This window comes from Salmo salar, chromosome 20 (genome assembly GCF_965601325.2).
Source record: "Salmo salar chromosome 20, fSalSal1, whole genome shotgun sequence".
In the NCBI taxonomy this organism is placed as follows: domain Eukaryota; kingdom Metazoa; phylum Chordata; class Actinopteri; order Salmoniformes; family Salmonidae; genus Salmo; species Salmo salar.
In genome coordinates this window covers 12,365,478-12,381,319 of record NC_138310.1, presented here as the reverse complement: position 1 = coordinate 12,381,319, position 15,842 = coordinate 12,365,478, and the positions used below count along the sequence as shown (strand labels likewise).

The 15,842-nt window shown below is 42.5% G+C and overlaps 1 protein-coding gene and 1 long non-coding RNA gene across 4 annotated transcripts in view; both read left to right on the top strand.

Moving 5' to 3' along the window:
* LOC106580130 (formin-binding protein 1) overlaps positions 1-5,132 on the top strand; it is a 32,001-nt gene extending 26,869 nt beyond the window's left edge. For 2 of the 3 annotated variants that reach the window (XM_014160839.3, XM_014160837.3), the window contains one exon: positions 1,835-5,132. In XM_014160839.3, coding sequence (XP_014016314.1) covers positions 1,835-2,013 — 179 coding nt within the window. In that variant the 3' untranslated portion in view covers positions 2,014-5,132. The remainder of the gene's footprint in view (positions 1-1,834) is intronic. The other variant, XM_014160838.3, reaches the window with a different exon arrangement.
* Positions 5,133-13,049: 7,917 nt separating this feature from the next.
* LOC106580131 (uncharacterized) lies at positions 13,050-14,436 on the top strand. The gene is made up of 2 exons (XR_001322807.3): positions 13,050-13,208; positions 13,928-14,436. It is a non-coding gene; the product is annotated as an uncharacterized LOC106580131 (long non-coding RNA).
* The last annotated feature ends 1,406 nt before the right edge of the window (positions 14,437-15,842 follow it).

Genomic DNA, 15,842 nt, shown 5'->3' with positions numbered 1-15,842 from the left:
GTTCATGTACAGTTGGGTTAAAACATTTCCCTGCAGGTAAAAAATAAAATGCTGTAAAGAGGATGTGACTCATTGAGGCATATTCTGAAATTTCACCTATGTATGCCGTTTACATACACTTAGGTTGGAGTCATTAAAACTAGTTTTTCAACCACTCCACAAATTTCTTGTTAACAAACTATAATTTTGGCAAGTCGGTTAGGACATCTACTTTGTGCAAGTAGCAAGTAGATTGTTTACAGACTATTATTAGATTATTTCACTTAGAATTCACTGTGTCACAATTCCAGTGGGTCAGAAGTTCACATACATTAAGTTGACTGTGCCTTTAAACAACTTGGAAAATTCCAGAAAATGATGTCATGGCTTTAGAAGCTTCTGATAGGCTAATTGACATCATTTGAGTCAATTGGAGGTGTACCTGTGGATGTATTTCAAGGCCTACCTTCAAACTCAGTGCCTCTTTGCTTGACATCATGGGAAAATCAAAAGAAATCAGCCAAGACCTCAGAAAAAAAATTGTAGACCTTCACAAGTCTGGTTCATCCTTGGGAGCAATTTCAAAATGCCTGAATGTAGCATGTTCATCTGTACAAACAATAGTACGCAAGTATAAACACCATGGGACCACACAGCTGTCATAACAGTCAGGAAGGAGACGCATTCTGTCTCCTAGAGATGAACGTACTTTGGTGTGAAAAGTGCAACTCAATCCCAGAACAACAGCAAAGGGCCTTGTGAAGATGCTGGAGAAAACAGGTACAAAAGTATCTATATCCACAGTGAAACGAGTCCTATATTGACATAACCTGAAAGTCACTGCTCCAAAATCGCCATGAAAAAGCCAGACTACGGTTTGCAACTGCACATGGGGACAAAGATTGTACTTTTGGGGAAATGTCCTCTGGTCTGATGAAACAAAAATAGAACTGTTTGGCCATAATGACCATCGTTATGTTTGGAGGAAAAAAGGGGAGGCTTGCAAGCCAAAGAACACCATCCCAACCGTGAAGCATGGTGGTGGCAGCATCATGTTGTGGGGGTGCTTTGCTGCAGGAGGGACTGGTGCACTTCACAAAATAGATGGCATCATGAGGAATGGAAAATGATGTGGATATATTGAAGCAACATCTCAAGACATCAGTCAGGAAGTTAAAGCTTGGTCGCAAATGGGTCTTCCAAATGGACAATGACCCCAAGCATACTTCCAAAGTTGTGGCAAAATGGCTTAAGGGCAACAAAGTTAAGGTATTGGAGTGGCCATCACAAAGCCCTGACCTCAAACCTATTTCCATTTTGTGGGCAGAACTGAAAAAGTTTGTGCAAGCAAGGAGGCCTACAAACCTGACTCAGTTACACCAGCTCTGTCAGGAGCAATGGGCCAAAATTCACCCAACTTATTGTGGGAAGCTTGTGGAAGGCTACCCGAAACGTTTGACCCAAGTTAAACAATTTAAAGGCAATGCTACCAATTACTAATTGTGTGTATGTAAACTTCTGACCCACTGGGAATGTGATGAAAGAAATAAAAGCTGAAATAAATCATTCTCTCTACTATTATTCTTACATTTCACATTCTTAAAATAAAGTAGTGATCCGAACTGACCTAAGACAGGGAATTGTTAGTAGTATTAAATGTCATGAATTGTGAAAACAGAGTTTAAATTTATTTGGCTAAGGTGTATGTAAACTTCCGACTTCAACTGTAGGTTATTGTTAATGATTTCAAACAAACTTGGTGCAGCATAGGCTTTTTGTGAACGTAACATTTTAACACACTCAACTGTAAAATAACAATGACTTGGCGTTTTACTTTCCTGTCTCTCCTTCTCAGGTCAGAACGAAGGCACCATCTCCATGGCCGAGGGGGAGCTGCTGTATGTCATCGAGGAGGATAAGGGTGACGGGTGGACGCGGGTGCGTAGGAACGAGGATGAAGAAGGATACGTACCCACATCTTACATCAAGGTCTTTTTCGACACAAATGCCAAAGGTGCTATGACATACATATAATTGTCATTTTATGAGATGGGCAATGGGTGGACAAGCATAAAAAATCTCTTGACATTTCAACCCCCCTGAAGTTTCCGAAATATCCAAGAATCATTTTTGAGACGGAACTCACAGAACAACGGACTGTATTTACATTTGTACTTGTGCTTTTTACCTTCTATCATCTGGCACCCGTTCAAACTAATTTTGGGAAGTCTTTGTTTGTGTGTATGAACAGGTGTGGATGTGTTAAGTTGTCAGAAACCAACTCGACACCACTGTCGATATCAGCTACACCTTGCTTCTAGCTCTAATAGTAATAACCAATGTCAATTTCTTGATTTATTTGACCAACATATATAGATATGTACAGTACGGTTTCTCATATTAGAAAGCATTGCATCTAAACATATCAATTCCTATTTGGAATAGCTATTATTGCATGCCTAAAGACAGACTCATGTTATGCTCTTCCAGCCTCCACTGCGTTGCATGCACAGTACATAGTATATCTGCGCTTGAGCAGCAACCATCATTGCTGTAAGCTTGCGAAGCAGAGAGGCAAACTAAATCAGTTGTTGCATGTGGACATGTTTCAAAGTATCAAAGAGAGGACATGCCTTTTTACACAGTAAAGCAAAAAAGCAATGTGATAGTTGGAAAAGGACACTGCTTGCATGTTGTCTTGATTAGCAATAATACAACAGACTGCTAGTGTATTCTCTTCTACAAGCTGTTGACCCTCCTCCAAAATCTGACAAAGGGGCTTCATTGAAGCGCCTTAACTACTGAATGTCGTGCTAAGTTTACAGTGGTGTTCTCGACAGATAAACAACTAATTTCATTCTGAGATGCTGGTGATGCACCCACCATTCCATCATTGGCATGATATTAATTTATTGTTTTATAATGATCCATCTATCCCTGCTTTATTTGATACTGAGTTGTTCTGCATGCTTGAACCAATTGATAAGACAAATTAAGTCAAATCAGATGAACATAGTATTGTAACCAGGTGATATTTCTGTTTTGAAAATGATTAACACATGTAACCTCAAGTTTTCTGTCTTTAATTTGCCATTGGCGTTCAGAATCATGCTCTCAAGCAGCATAGACTCGACTGTATGCAAACGTAATCTGCCAGGATGATTGTCAGAATGTGAAGGAATGTCATGGAATTACTTTCGCTTGTCTTAATGCATCACCACTAACATGTCTTGTGTGATTTTTGTTTGTTTGTTTGCTTTTTTGTTTGCTTTTTTCTTATTGCAGATTCCTAAAAGTCTTTGGCTCGCACAGGGATGGCAGGGCACAGGTCCTTGCGAAAAGCGCCCTCCTCTTAAAACTGTAGTCAGAGAGACGACAGACTAAAGGAACAAGTTGCAAGGCAGTCCAATTTGCGACCCAGTACAGAAATCCATTGTGGGTTTCTATTGAATGGATCAAAAACAACACACATTGCGGGGCAACCACCATTTCTAGTCATTTTCCTCTTGATTGTTTCTGCAAGCTTGCTTCTTGTTTTTCTAACTGGAGATAAGTATCATGTTGTGGCTGCTTGCTGCTCTACTGTACCTTGCCCCCAGGGGCGGTACTTGTTTCAGGGGAGAGGAGTCTGAGACAGCCTTGTTACACATTGGTGACTATTCTAAACCTGCATTCAATCTATCATCACAACAAACACTACACCGTAGGAAAATACTTATGGAAAATACCGCTACACTTTGGCTGAAAATTCCATTGGTTAATTCCCATGGTGAAGAAAAAAAAGCCATTGTGTCTGCGTCTCGAAAAAGCATGTTCACAGTAATGTCAATCAGACAAAAGAGAAGAAAACAAAGCTCATTATAATGATATGTCTTTCTTGGCACTGGAGCAGTGTTGCTGCTTCTCCAGTTGGCTTCAACACAGTAAATGCCTCACAATTACTGTACACACCCATGTTTGTATTTTGGGGTATATAGATTATATACTGATCACACATAAATTACACTGATTGTTGGCTTGAAACACATCTGCACAAATTTGTTGAGCCCCAATTTTACTTTTGACTTTTAGTTGAAGTGCATTGTGTAATCGTCTGACTGGAGCACTCAGTGCAGGTTTACAGGTTGGCATACAATCTGAACGAAGATCTCACTCCTTTGCTCTCTCCCATTGTCTCGCAATACGCACATGAGTGACAGCTCCTCTCTCTGGCTACACCCCCACACAGGCAGTAGCCATGGTGATTGTCGCAACTCTCTTTCTCCGTCTCTCACCCTTCTCTCTGTTTTCTTTTTCTCTCTTTTTTCTGGCTACTTGTGGTGGAGGTAGCTACTCTTCGGTTGGCGCTGTGTTTCTCTACGCATGCATGCTTGCCCTGTCTTCTTGCCTGTGCCAGTCCTACGGGGGGGGGGGGGGGGGGGTGTATATGTTGTCTCGATCTCTATTACATTAACTCATCATTTGTGGTGTGTTATCTTCTTTCCTTCTGACCCTGTGTTTGTGCCTGTGGTTTTGTGATTTTGTATTTTTTGGGGTATTTTGGGGGGTATTATTCTTTTGTCAATGCATGACCAATTTGCTTTCCCCTTGAATTCTTCATATGTCCATGCTGTTTCTCTTCCGGAGAGACACTGACACATCTCTCTTCTGTTTTTTTTTACGTTTTAAAGCTTCTTTTAACTGAGGTTAATCTGGGAGCGGCTTCTTTACATTAGCTGATTACCAACTCAAACTGACAAATTTAAGTATTTGTATGTCCATTGATAAAGAGATGCAGTACATATTAGCGAACTGAAGTCTCAGTGTATTCTGTAAGTATTTTGTGCTTTGAATTCACTGTGTACTGTTCCTTTGAAAACGTACCTGTATACTGTACATAACTGGCGTGAAAGCAAAGTTTGTTTCTTGACCGTTGACAGTAATGATGTAATTATACTCTGGTGTGTGTGATATGTGATAACTATATGCTAAAGCTTGGAATCATGTCTTCATTTGTCATTTATTTTATAGTAAAATAATGCCTGTTTATTTCTTTTGAGAAGAACAATACCTCTTTGTTATTGTTGGGCTTTGTTTCTCCTGGAAATGTTATCTGAAGTCTAATATACCATGTTGGAGTTTGGAAATAAATTTAAATATGAAGTGGGGAAAAAGGGACGTGTTACTGTAGAAAAGCATACAACAGCTGCAGTAGTGATGTTTTGCTGACATACAGTACACTGAGGTTCTGCAGACTAAATTATGAATTTTACAGATACATACACTACCATCACATCTTTCATTACAACTTGTTCTAACACTTCAGCCCACTAGATGGCATATGTCACAGCAAATTCTTCTGAGTTGCTGGTGCTTTCCTTGAGAGAGAGTGTGTGTGCTCAATTGCATGCTTACGTTCTTGCTTAATTATTTCACCACAAAAATCGAATTTGCTCAACATGCACATCACATACTGTACAGTTAGTACAGTATCTTATGACTGATACACGGATAGTTCTCATGTGTCAATTTTCTTGTTGGATACCCTTTTCACACTATTATGGCTGAACCATACTGTGCTGGCTTGGATATTTAGTTTTCACATTTGTATTTGTTTTATTATGGGTCCCCATTAACTGCTGCCAAGGTAGCAGCTACTCTTCCTTGGGTCCAGCAAAATTAAGGCAGTTATACAGTATACAATTAAAAACATGACATTACATTTCACAACACATTAAGTGTGTGCCCTCAGGCCACTACTCTACCATATATCTACAACACAAAATCCATGTGTACGTGTGTGTGTATGTTATCACATTGGTCAGTAATTAGTTCAGCAGGTGACAACTGCTAGGCCACGATAAAGTTAGGAACTTCTTACATCACTTCCTTCATTTGTTCTCGATTAGATTTTAATGTGTTGGAATGCAATGGGCCTCAGGAATGGCAGCAGAGTAATTCCAAACAATTTTAGTAACTCTCCTGCTTTAGACAGCAGCCCTGGCGTTCTGTTTGTGTGTGAGAATTAGGTTGTTTCTGCACCCCACCCCTTATACATCCTGTGCTACTCCTGCCCCTCCATCTTGTCCATTATTAACTTTTTTAGTATATTTTGGTCCTAAATTACATGGATCATTAATACACTAGACAGCAGACCCTTCTAGAATGCCTGCCTGTTCTACTAATGTACGATCATAAAGACGCAAGGCATGAATGAGCCATTATAACACAAGCTGTGCTATTTGAGCTGTATTTCTCAAGCAGATTCAGCACTAGGGCAAGAATCCCCCTCCTGAACAGTGTGTGTGTGTGTTGACAGTAATTTAGGCATCATAATGTTTGATGAGCTGGGAAATGTGCAGCCAACCCCCATAAACGGTCGTTTCTAGTTCTCCGAAGAGTAACAGGAGCCTTGCCCTTGGGAGCCAGGAATTCCTGTTTGGCTCCCAGTGCTGGAAATCATGTCACTGCTCTGGATTGAGACCCCCACCTCTCTTTATTTGAAAGGGACCATTTACAAACCCTCATACACATCTTTAACAGTGTCTAGAATGAAAAACATCTGAAGATAAAAGTCATGCAAGACGATGTGTTAAAACATTCAGTAGTTCTTGATCCTTAAAATATGTGGGATCCATTTATTTACATTTACAGTCATTTAGCAGACGCTCTTATCCAGAGCGACTTACAAAATGGTTCATTCACCTTATGATATCCAGTGGAACAACCACTTTACAATAGTGCATCTAAATCTTTTATGGGGGGGGGGGGGGGGGGGGGGTTAGAAGGATTACTTTATCCTATCCTAGGTATTCCTTAAAGAGGTGGGGTTTCAGGTGTCTCCGGAAGGTGGTGATTGACTCCGCTGTCCTGGCGTCGTGAGGGAGCTTGTTCCACCATTGGGGTGCCAGAGCAGCGAACAGTTTTGACTGGGCTGAGCGGGAACTGTGCTTCCTCAGAGGTAGGGGGGCCAGCAGGCCAGTGGTGGATGAACGCAGTGCCCTTGTTTGGGTGTAGGGCCTGATCAGAGCCTGAAGGTATGGAGGTGCCGTTCCCTTCACAGCTCCGTAGGCAATCACCATGGTCTTGTAGCGGATGCGAGCTTCAACTGGAAGCCAGTGGAGAGAGCGGAGGAGCGGGGTGACGTGAGAGAACTTGGGAAGGTTGAACACCAGACGGGCTGCGGCGTTCTGGATGAGTTGTAGGGGTTTAATGGCACAGGCAGGGAGCCCAGCCAACAGCGAGTTGCAGTAATCCAGACGGGAGATGACAAGTGCCTGGATTAGGACCTGCGCCGCTTCCTGTGTGAGGCAGGGTCGTACTCTGCGAATGTTGTAGAGCATGAACCTACAGGATCGGGTCACCGCCTTGATGTTAGTGGAGAACGACAGGGTGTTGTCCAGGATCACGCCAAGGTTCTTAGCACTCTGGGAGGAGGACACAAGGGAGTTGTCAACCGTGATGGCGAGATCATGGAACGGGCAGTCCTTCCCCGGGAGGAAGAGCAGCTCCGTCTTGCCGAGGTTCAGCTTGAGCTGGTGATCCGTCATCCACACTGATATGTCTGACAGACATGCAGAGATGCGATTCGCCGCCTGGTTATCAGAAGGGGGAAAGGAGAAGATTAATTGTGTGTCGTCTGCATAGCAATGATAGGAGAGACCATGTGAGGATATGACAGAGCCAAGTGACTTGGTGTATAGCGAGAATAGGAGAGGGCCTAGAACAGAGCCCTGGGGGACACCAGTGGTGAGAGCGCATGGTGCGGAGACAGATTCTCGCCACGCCACCTGGTAGGAGCGACCTGTCAGGTAGGACGCAATCCAAGCGTGGGCCGCGCCGGAGATGCCCAACTCGGAGAGGGTGGAGAGGAGGATCTGATGGTTCACAGTATCAAAGGCAGCAGATAGGTCTAGAAGGATGAGAGCAGAGGAGAGAGAGTTAGCTTTAGCAGTGCGGAGAGCCTCCGTGACACAGAGAAGAGCAGTCTCAGTTGAATGCCCAGTCTTGAAACCTGACTGATTAGGATCAAGAAGGTCATTCTGAGAGAGATAGCAGGAGAGCTGGCCAAGGACGGCACGTTCAAGAGTTTTGGAGAGAAAAGAAAGAAGGGATACTGGTCTGTAGTTGTTGACATCGGAGGGATCGAGTGTAGGTTTTTTCAGAAGGGGTGCAACTCTCGCTCTCTTGAAGACGGAAGGGACGTAGCCAGCGGTCAAGGATGAGTTGATGAGCGAGGTGAGGAAGGGGAGAAGGTCTCCGGAAATGGTCTGGAGAAGAGAGGAGGGGATAGGGTCAAGTGGGCAGGTTGTTGGGCGGCCGGCCGTCACAAGACGCGAGATTTCATCTGGAGAGAGAGGGGAGAAAGAGGTCAAAGCACAGGGTAGGGCAGTGTGAGCAGGACCAGCGGTGTCGTTTGACTTAGCAAACGAGGATCGGATATCGTCAACCTTCTTTTCAAAATGGTTGACGAAGTCATCCGCAGAGAGGGAGGAGGGGGGGGGAGGGGGAGGAGGATTCAGGAGGGAGGAGAAGGTAGCAAAGAGCTTCCTAGGGTTAGAGGCAGATGCTTGGATTTTAGAGTGGTAGAAAGTGGCTTTAGCAGCAGAGACAGAAGAGGAGAATGTAGAGAGGAGTGAGTGAAAGGATGCCAGGTCCGCAGGGAGGCGAGTTTTCCTCCATTTCCGCTCGGCTGCCCGGAGCCTTGTTCTGTGAGCTCGTAGTGAGTCGTCGAGCCACGGAGCAGGAGGGGAGGACCGAGCCGGCCTGGAGGATAGGGGACAGAGAAAATCAAAGGATGCAGAAAGGGAGGAGAGGAGGGTTGAGGAGGCAGAATCAGGAGATAGGTTGGAGAAGGTTTGAGCAGAGGGAAGAGATGATAGGATGGAAGAGGAGAGAGTAGCGGGAGAGAGAGAGCGAAGGTTGGGACGGCGCAATACCATCCGAGTAGGGGCAGAGTGAGAAGTGTTGGATGAGAGCAAGAGGGAAAAGGATACAAGGTAGTGGTCGGAGATTTGGAGGGGAGTTGCAATGAGATTAGTGGAAGAACAGCATCTAGTAAAGATGAGGTGAAGCGTATTGCCTGCCTTGTGAGTAGGGGGGGAAGGTGAGAGGGTGAGGTCAAAAGAGGAGAGGAGTGGAAAGAAGGAGGCAGAGAGGAATGAGTCAAAGGTAGACGTGGGGAGGTTAAAGTCACCCAGAACTGTGAGAGGTGAGCCATCCTCAGGAAAGGAACTTATCAAGGCGTCAAGCTCATTGATGAACTCTCCAAGGGAACCTGGAGGGCGATAATTGATAAGGATGTTAAGCTTGAAAGGGCTGGTAACTGTGACAGCATGGAATTCAAATGAGGAGATAGACAGATGGGTCAGGGGAGAAAGAGAGAATGTCCACTTGGGAGAGATGAGGATTCCAGTGCCACCACCCCACTGGCTCGATGCTCTAGGGGTATGCGAGAAAACGTGGGCAGACGAAGAGAGAGCAGTAGGAGTAGCAGTGTTATCTGTGGTAATCCATGTTTCCGTCAGCGCCAGGAAGTCTAGGGACTGGAGGGTAGCATAGGCTGAGATGAACTCAGCCTTGTTGGCTGCAGACCGGCAGTTCCAGAGGCTGCCGGAGACCTGGAACTCCACGTGGGTCGTGCGCACTGGGACCACCAGGTTAGAGTGGCAGCGGCCACGCGGTGTGAAGCGTTTGTATGGCCTGTGCAGAGAGGAGAGAACAGGGATAGACAGACACATAGTTGACAAGCTACAGAAGTGTTGTTTCTTGTATTATTGTCTCCTGTGTCTTTAGAGAACTGTTTCACTTTGATATCCTTTTTCTTCTGTCCTGATTTTCTCTTTCTTTTCTTCTGTTAACTAGATATTCTTTGTTGTTCTTCGTTAGCTAGCTAGCTTCTATTTATGTTGGACTTTGGTCATTGATGGACTTCAGTTATAGCCTTAACACTGCAGACTTATTTAGACTCCAATGGATTTATGCATTGGAGACGTGTCTCTGTGCATTTAGTAAAAATGACCAAGACCACTCCCACAGACTAGTTGTCATGTTACTAAGGTTACAGACTGAAAAGACCTTGCAAAAACAATGTATCGAACAAATTTGCACAGACTATAAAACCTCTTAGCTCATTATTCAGTCAAATATCGTATTTACTTTTTGGATATCATATGAATCATTTTGTTTTCGTCAAGAAATGATATGAACAGCCTAGTTTGAACCATATAGGACCAATGAGACATTTTTAAATGTGATGACATTGAATCAAAGTGTTAAACTGATTGGATTTGCACAAAGTCATCAACGTAAAGGAATTTCGTCTTATTATCCAGCGTTTAACCTAAATCCAATGACATGCTAGCTTTTTATGCTGATTTCACATTGAATTCACGTTTGTTGACAACTCAAACACACTGAACAAAAATATAAAGACAACATGTAAAGTGTTGGTCCCATGTTTCATGACCTGAAATAAAAGATCCCCTACATGTTCTATACTGTACGCACAAAAACCTTATTCTCTCAAATGTTGTGATTTTTTTACATGAGCATTTCTCCTTTGTTAATCCATCCACCTGACAGGTGTGGCATCTCAAGAAGCTGATTCAACAGCATGATCATTACACAGGTACACCTTGTGCTGGGGACAATAAAAGGCCAGTCTAAAATGTGAATTCTTGTCACTCAACACAATGCCACAGATGTCTCAAATTTTGAGTGAGCATGCAATTGGTATGCTGACTTCAGGAATATCTATCAGAGCTGTTGGCAGAGAATTGACTGTTCATTTCTCTACCATTTGCTGCCTCCAACGTTGTTTTAGAGAATTTGGCAGTGCGTCCAACTGGCCTCACAACCGCAGACCACGTGTATGGCGTTGTGTGGAAGAGCAGTTTGCTGATGTCAACGTTGTGAACAGAGTGCCCCATGATGGCGTTGGGGTTATGGAATGGGTATAAGCTACAGACAACGAACACAATTGCATTTTAGCAACGGGAATTTGAATGCACAGAGATACCGTGACAAGATCCTGAGGCCCATTGTCGTGCCATTCATCTGCCCCCATCCCCTCATGTTTCAGCATGATAATGCACAGCCCCATGTCGCAAAGATCTGTACACAATTTCTGGAAGCTGAAAATGTCCCAGTTCTTCCATAGCCTGCATACTCACCAGACATGTCACCCATTGAGCATGTGTGGGACGTTCTGGACTGACGTGTACGACAGCATGTTCCGGTTCCCGCCAATATCCAGCATCTTCGCACAGCCATTGAAGAGGAGTGGGACAACATTCCACAGGCCACAACCAACACAAGCCAGATCAACTCTATGTGAAGGATATGTGTCCCACTGCATGAGGCAAATGATGGTCACATCAGATACTGACTGGTTTTCTGATCCACGCCACTACCTTTTTTTTGGGGGGGGGGGGGGGGGGGGGGCGTCTGTGACCAACATATGCATATCTGTATTCCCAGTCATGTGAAATCCATAGATCAGGGCCTAATTTATTTATTTTAATTGACAGATTTCCTTTTTGAACTGTAACTCCGTAAAATCATTGAAATTGTGGCATGTTGCGTTTATATTTTTGTTCAGTATAAATGTAAATCAAAACTATATGTTGAAATGATGTCTGTGCTAAGTGGGATGTTTCCACTTTTAATTTGGTGTTTGCACCACTTTTTTCAGCAAGGGATAAACTATTCACCTGGTGCAACGCTTAGTAAATCTGTTCCAGGTGTACAGCTGTAGGATCTTAATTTGACCAGTATTGTAACAGCAAAATAATCCTTCAGCAAAAGGATTTGAATGTTTAGTCCATTCACACTTTTCCGCCAATGTAATGTTGCTTATTCAGTGGTTAGGCTATTAGCTAGCCATAATTAGGCTACGTGAAAAGTGCAATATAGTGAATTTATGTAAATCCTGCGGCGCGGGAAGATTCTTAACAACAACAGAGTGGTCAAATTATGATCCTACACCTGTATCAACAGACCAATGCCACTGGGCGTTGTTGGAATAGACGTTGAATTGATGTCTGTGCCCAGTGAAATGCTTACAATGTGAAACTCATCTAACGGTCAATAGGTTCCAATAAGTCCTCTCCTCAAAATACAAAATTGTGCAACTAGCATACTTGAATTTAAATCTGTAATATTGGTGGAAAATAGCAGGGCAGCATTTCCTGTTTGAGAGGAAGCGGGAAGTGACTGGAGGATGGTGATACTGCACTCTGGGCCCTCAGAACAATACAAAGTCTCCCTCACACAGGAAACGGATCTGCGTCAAAGTGGACCTGACAGAGTTTTATAAAGGCCAACGGCAAAGACCCTAAAGAGGCAGGATAAATCACTGTTTTCAATCCACACACTGACTTATACCCCAGTCTTGAATTAAAAATATCCCTTCGAAACAATGACTGTAACCAGCTAACTATATACTCCCTTCCATATGTATTTGGACAGTAAAGTAAAAATATATATATTTGGCTCTTTTCTCCAGGATTTTGGATTTGAGATCAAATGTTTGATATGATGTGACAGTACAGAATGTCACCTTTTCTTTGAGGGTATTTTTTATACATATCTATTTTACCATTTAGAAATGGAAGCACTTTATGTATCTAGTTAAAAAGGCTTCTGACGTTTGTAATTTCCATTTAGAAATGTTCAACTTGATTTTCCCTTATGAAAAATGCATCAACCCCTACAAAAATGTCCATTAATTGTAATCCACATTTCCTGTTGCTGAAGGATTATTTTCCTGCTGTAGCAAACTGGCTCAAATTAAGATCCTACATATGTATAGAATAATGGTCTAATTTATTTGTTTTTATAAACACAAACAATTGTTTTTACAAATCAAGCTGCTTTATACATGGACACTAGACAGCACGTAGTTCTTTGAAGATGTAATTCATGGAGCATTTTCAGCAGGATGGAGTGTGTTAGCACTTCACAACTATTTTATCAGTTGGAAACACACACAGGAATTCCGGCTTGGGAATGACCATCAAGTTCCTGGCCACTACAGGAAGGTGTGCATAAAAAGCACTTCCAAAGCGGGCAGCCTGTACCATTCAGCGAGGGAACACAAGGGAAGTAAACATTTGTATATATTGATGAAACCAAAATTGGGAGATGGCCTAGATGATAGGCCTAAAGTCAGTCAATTGAGTAGAGGTGATGTGGCAGCTGCAACCACGGAGTCTCAAGACGCTTGGCATTGTGTTCTCTATTCTATGGTAAGTTGGGAGGACAACTTATTATTTAGAATTTTTTTTTTTTTTTCTCCAGGAGAAAACTTCAGTATGCAGTTGTTTGATAATATGCAAATCATGAAGAAGTCGTATGACACGCAAAAGTAACAAAGGATAAAACGGTCATAATCAAACTATTAGTTCTCGGTAGTTTAATTTATCAGATGCTATTTATTATTTGTCAATTGATTAGTTGAAACACCTAAATGTTTCCCCATGAAGCCTAATGATTGAATTATTGGAGCAATAAAAATCGCTAACTTTTTTTTTGCATCACGGTGTGCTGATTTAGCCACCTGATCCTTTGAGGTTAAATGAATAGTTCACTTTAAACTCGCAGGATTAGGCGGCTGGCAAGGCTAGTGTTGACGCACCCAGGATGAGTAGTCGTCTTCAAATTGTTTAATTGACAGCACTAGTTTCAATTATTCAATTCATAACAGGCCAAATTATGTTCATTGTAATATTCTAACGATAGCCTATGAAACCTGAATTTGTTTTTAAATTTGACTAAAGAAATGTTTAATTAGGCATGTCTTGTTGCTGATCAATGATCTAACAAATGCCTTGGTTTATTAGTTTACGCATTGCAAGCTGCCCTCTAGGCCTATGTATTGTTCTGCTATTCAAAATGAGCCCTTGACATCATGTTTGCTACCTTTGGCATCAAGTTGTGTAGGCTAATATCCTATTGTTTCACATAGATGGAAGCTAACCTTACCTCTAACCTCAAACTGGAGTCCTGCAGTATTTCAAAGTGGGATGGGATTGTTGACTCCTCTAAACCAGACGAAACCTTGGATTTCGTCCCACAGAAAAACAGAAGATAAAGAGTATCTGCCTGCTTTACGGTTCATTATTACTTTTGGTACGCGCTAGGCCAGTCTCAAACTCGTACCGTGAGTAATAATGCACTGTGGCTGTCATTGCCAACGAGGGACAGACCACACCACCATGTCTTACTTTCACTGTTCTCCATATTCCTATGCATCTCATTGTGTGATGCATTCATGAAAACAGTGTTTGAAACTCTAAGGCCTTGTGTGGGGAAAGACAGCATTTTAATATAATCCTTTTTCTACTTTCATAAAGAAACAGACTATTCATTTTACTTAAATATTATTGTTGAGTTGTTTACATGAAATGTTGACTTTTCTGTACCTTGTAATAGTGATTGTAAGCAATTGAATAATAAAAATGTCAATATAGATTAGCCAATAGCATTGTAGGCCTTGTGCATCAAGGCTTCAGTTGAAATACCCCAACATTGAGCTTTGTTTGTGATCTGAGCACCACAATAATTGCTTTGCCTTTACACTGATTGGTGACTTCTAAGTAACCCCCCCCCCCACACACACACACACACACACACACACACACACACCAAGGCCTACAATGCTGGTACATTACTTACTGTGATATGTGGTTGTCTCAATATCTTGAAGTAACTGGCCTGTGAAAATTTCACTTTAAAAAGTACATATTCTGGTAACTCATATCCAAATAATGTTGTTGATTCATACTATACTCGTACTTTTGGCCAAAGCATAAATTGGAGTACTAGCACTTCAAAAACCCCACCTCAATCTTGTAGCAAACGGACTGTTTCAAAAATGCTTGTTATTTCCTCATAGAGGATGATGGCCAATCAGCAGTCTAGAGGAGGATGAGCTGGCCAGTCAATGGTCTACTTGAATTCATATTTTGAATGACCAGTATACACCCACACCCTTCTGTTGTTGGGGTATGCCAACACCGTTCCAATGCAGAAAAGCTGCTTTTTAACCTTCTCAATAAAAACAATTTTGAAGGAAAAATATTTTACTCATATCGTAAGTAATTATAGGTCATTTTCCATAGAAATCTGAAAACATTTGTCAGTTGCTTTAAGATGACTGCGTTATTAAGTCACTCTGGAGGATCAGAGCATCTGCTAAATGCCTAAAATGTTATACAGAGCTGCAGAATAAATTCCCTGAGCCTTGTGACTGTTATATTTATTTTGATTGCGTATGTCTATTGTTTTTAATAAACTTTTTCATTTTGTGAAAATAGCCTATAATTGAATAATGTTCAGAAATATTATAGCCACTTCTCCTACTCAGATGTCTATCTATAATAATCATGACAAGTTGACCCCCCCACCCCCAATACACCTTTTTATCACTTACATATGTGTTAGTTGCAACTAGCTAAAACAGTACTCCTTGTTGTGTGCATCGGGACGGGAATCCTTCGTCTCATAATCATGGATTCTGCAAATAATGAGGAAACTCATCCATTAGACTTTTTACCCCTTTTTCGTGATAGTTAGTCTTGGCCCATCGCTGCAACTTCCCTACGGATGCGGGAGAGACGAAGGTCAGGAGCCATGCATCCTCCGAAACACAACCCTGCCAAATCACACTGCTTCTTGACATACTGCTCGCTTAACCCGGAAACCAGCCGCAACAATGTGTCGGAGGAAACACTGTCCAGCTGGCGACCAAAGTCAGTTTGCAGGCGCCCGGCCCGCCACAATGATTTGCTAGAGCGCGATGAGACAAGGACATTTCGGCCGGCCAAACCCTCCCCTAACCCGGACGACGCTGGGCCTATTGTGCACTGCCTCATGGGTCT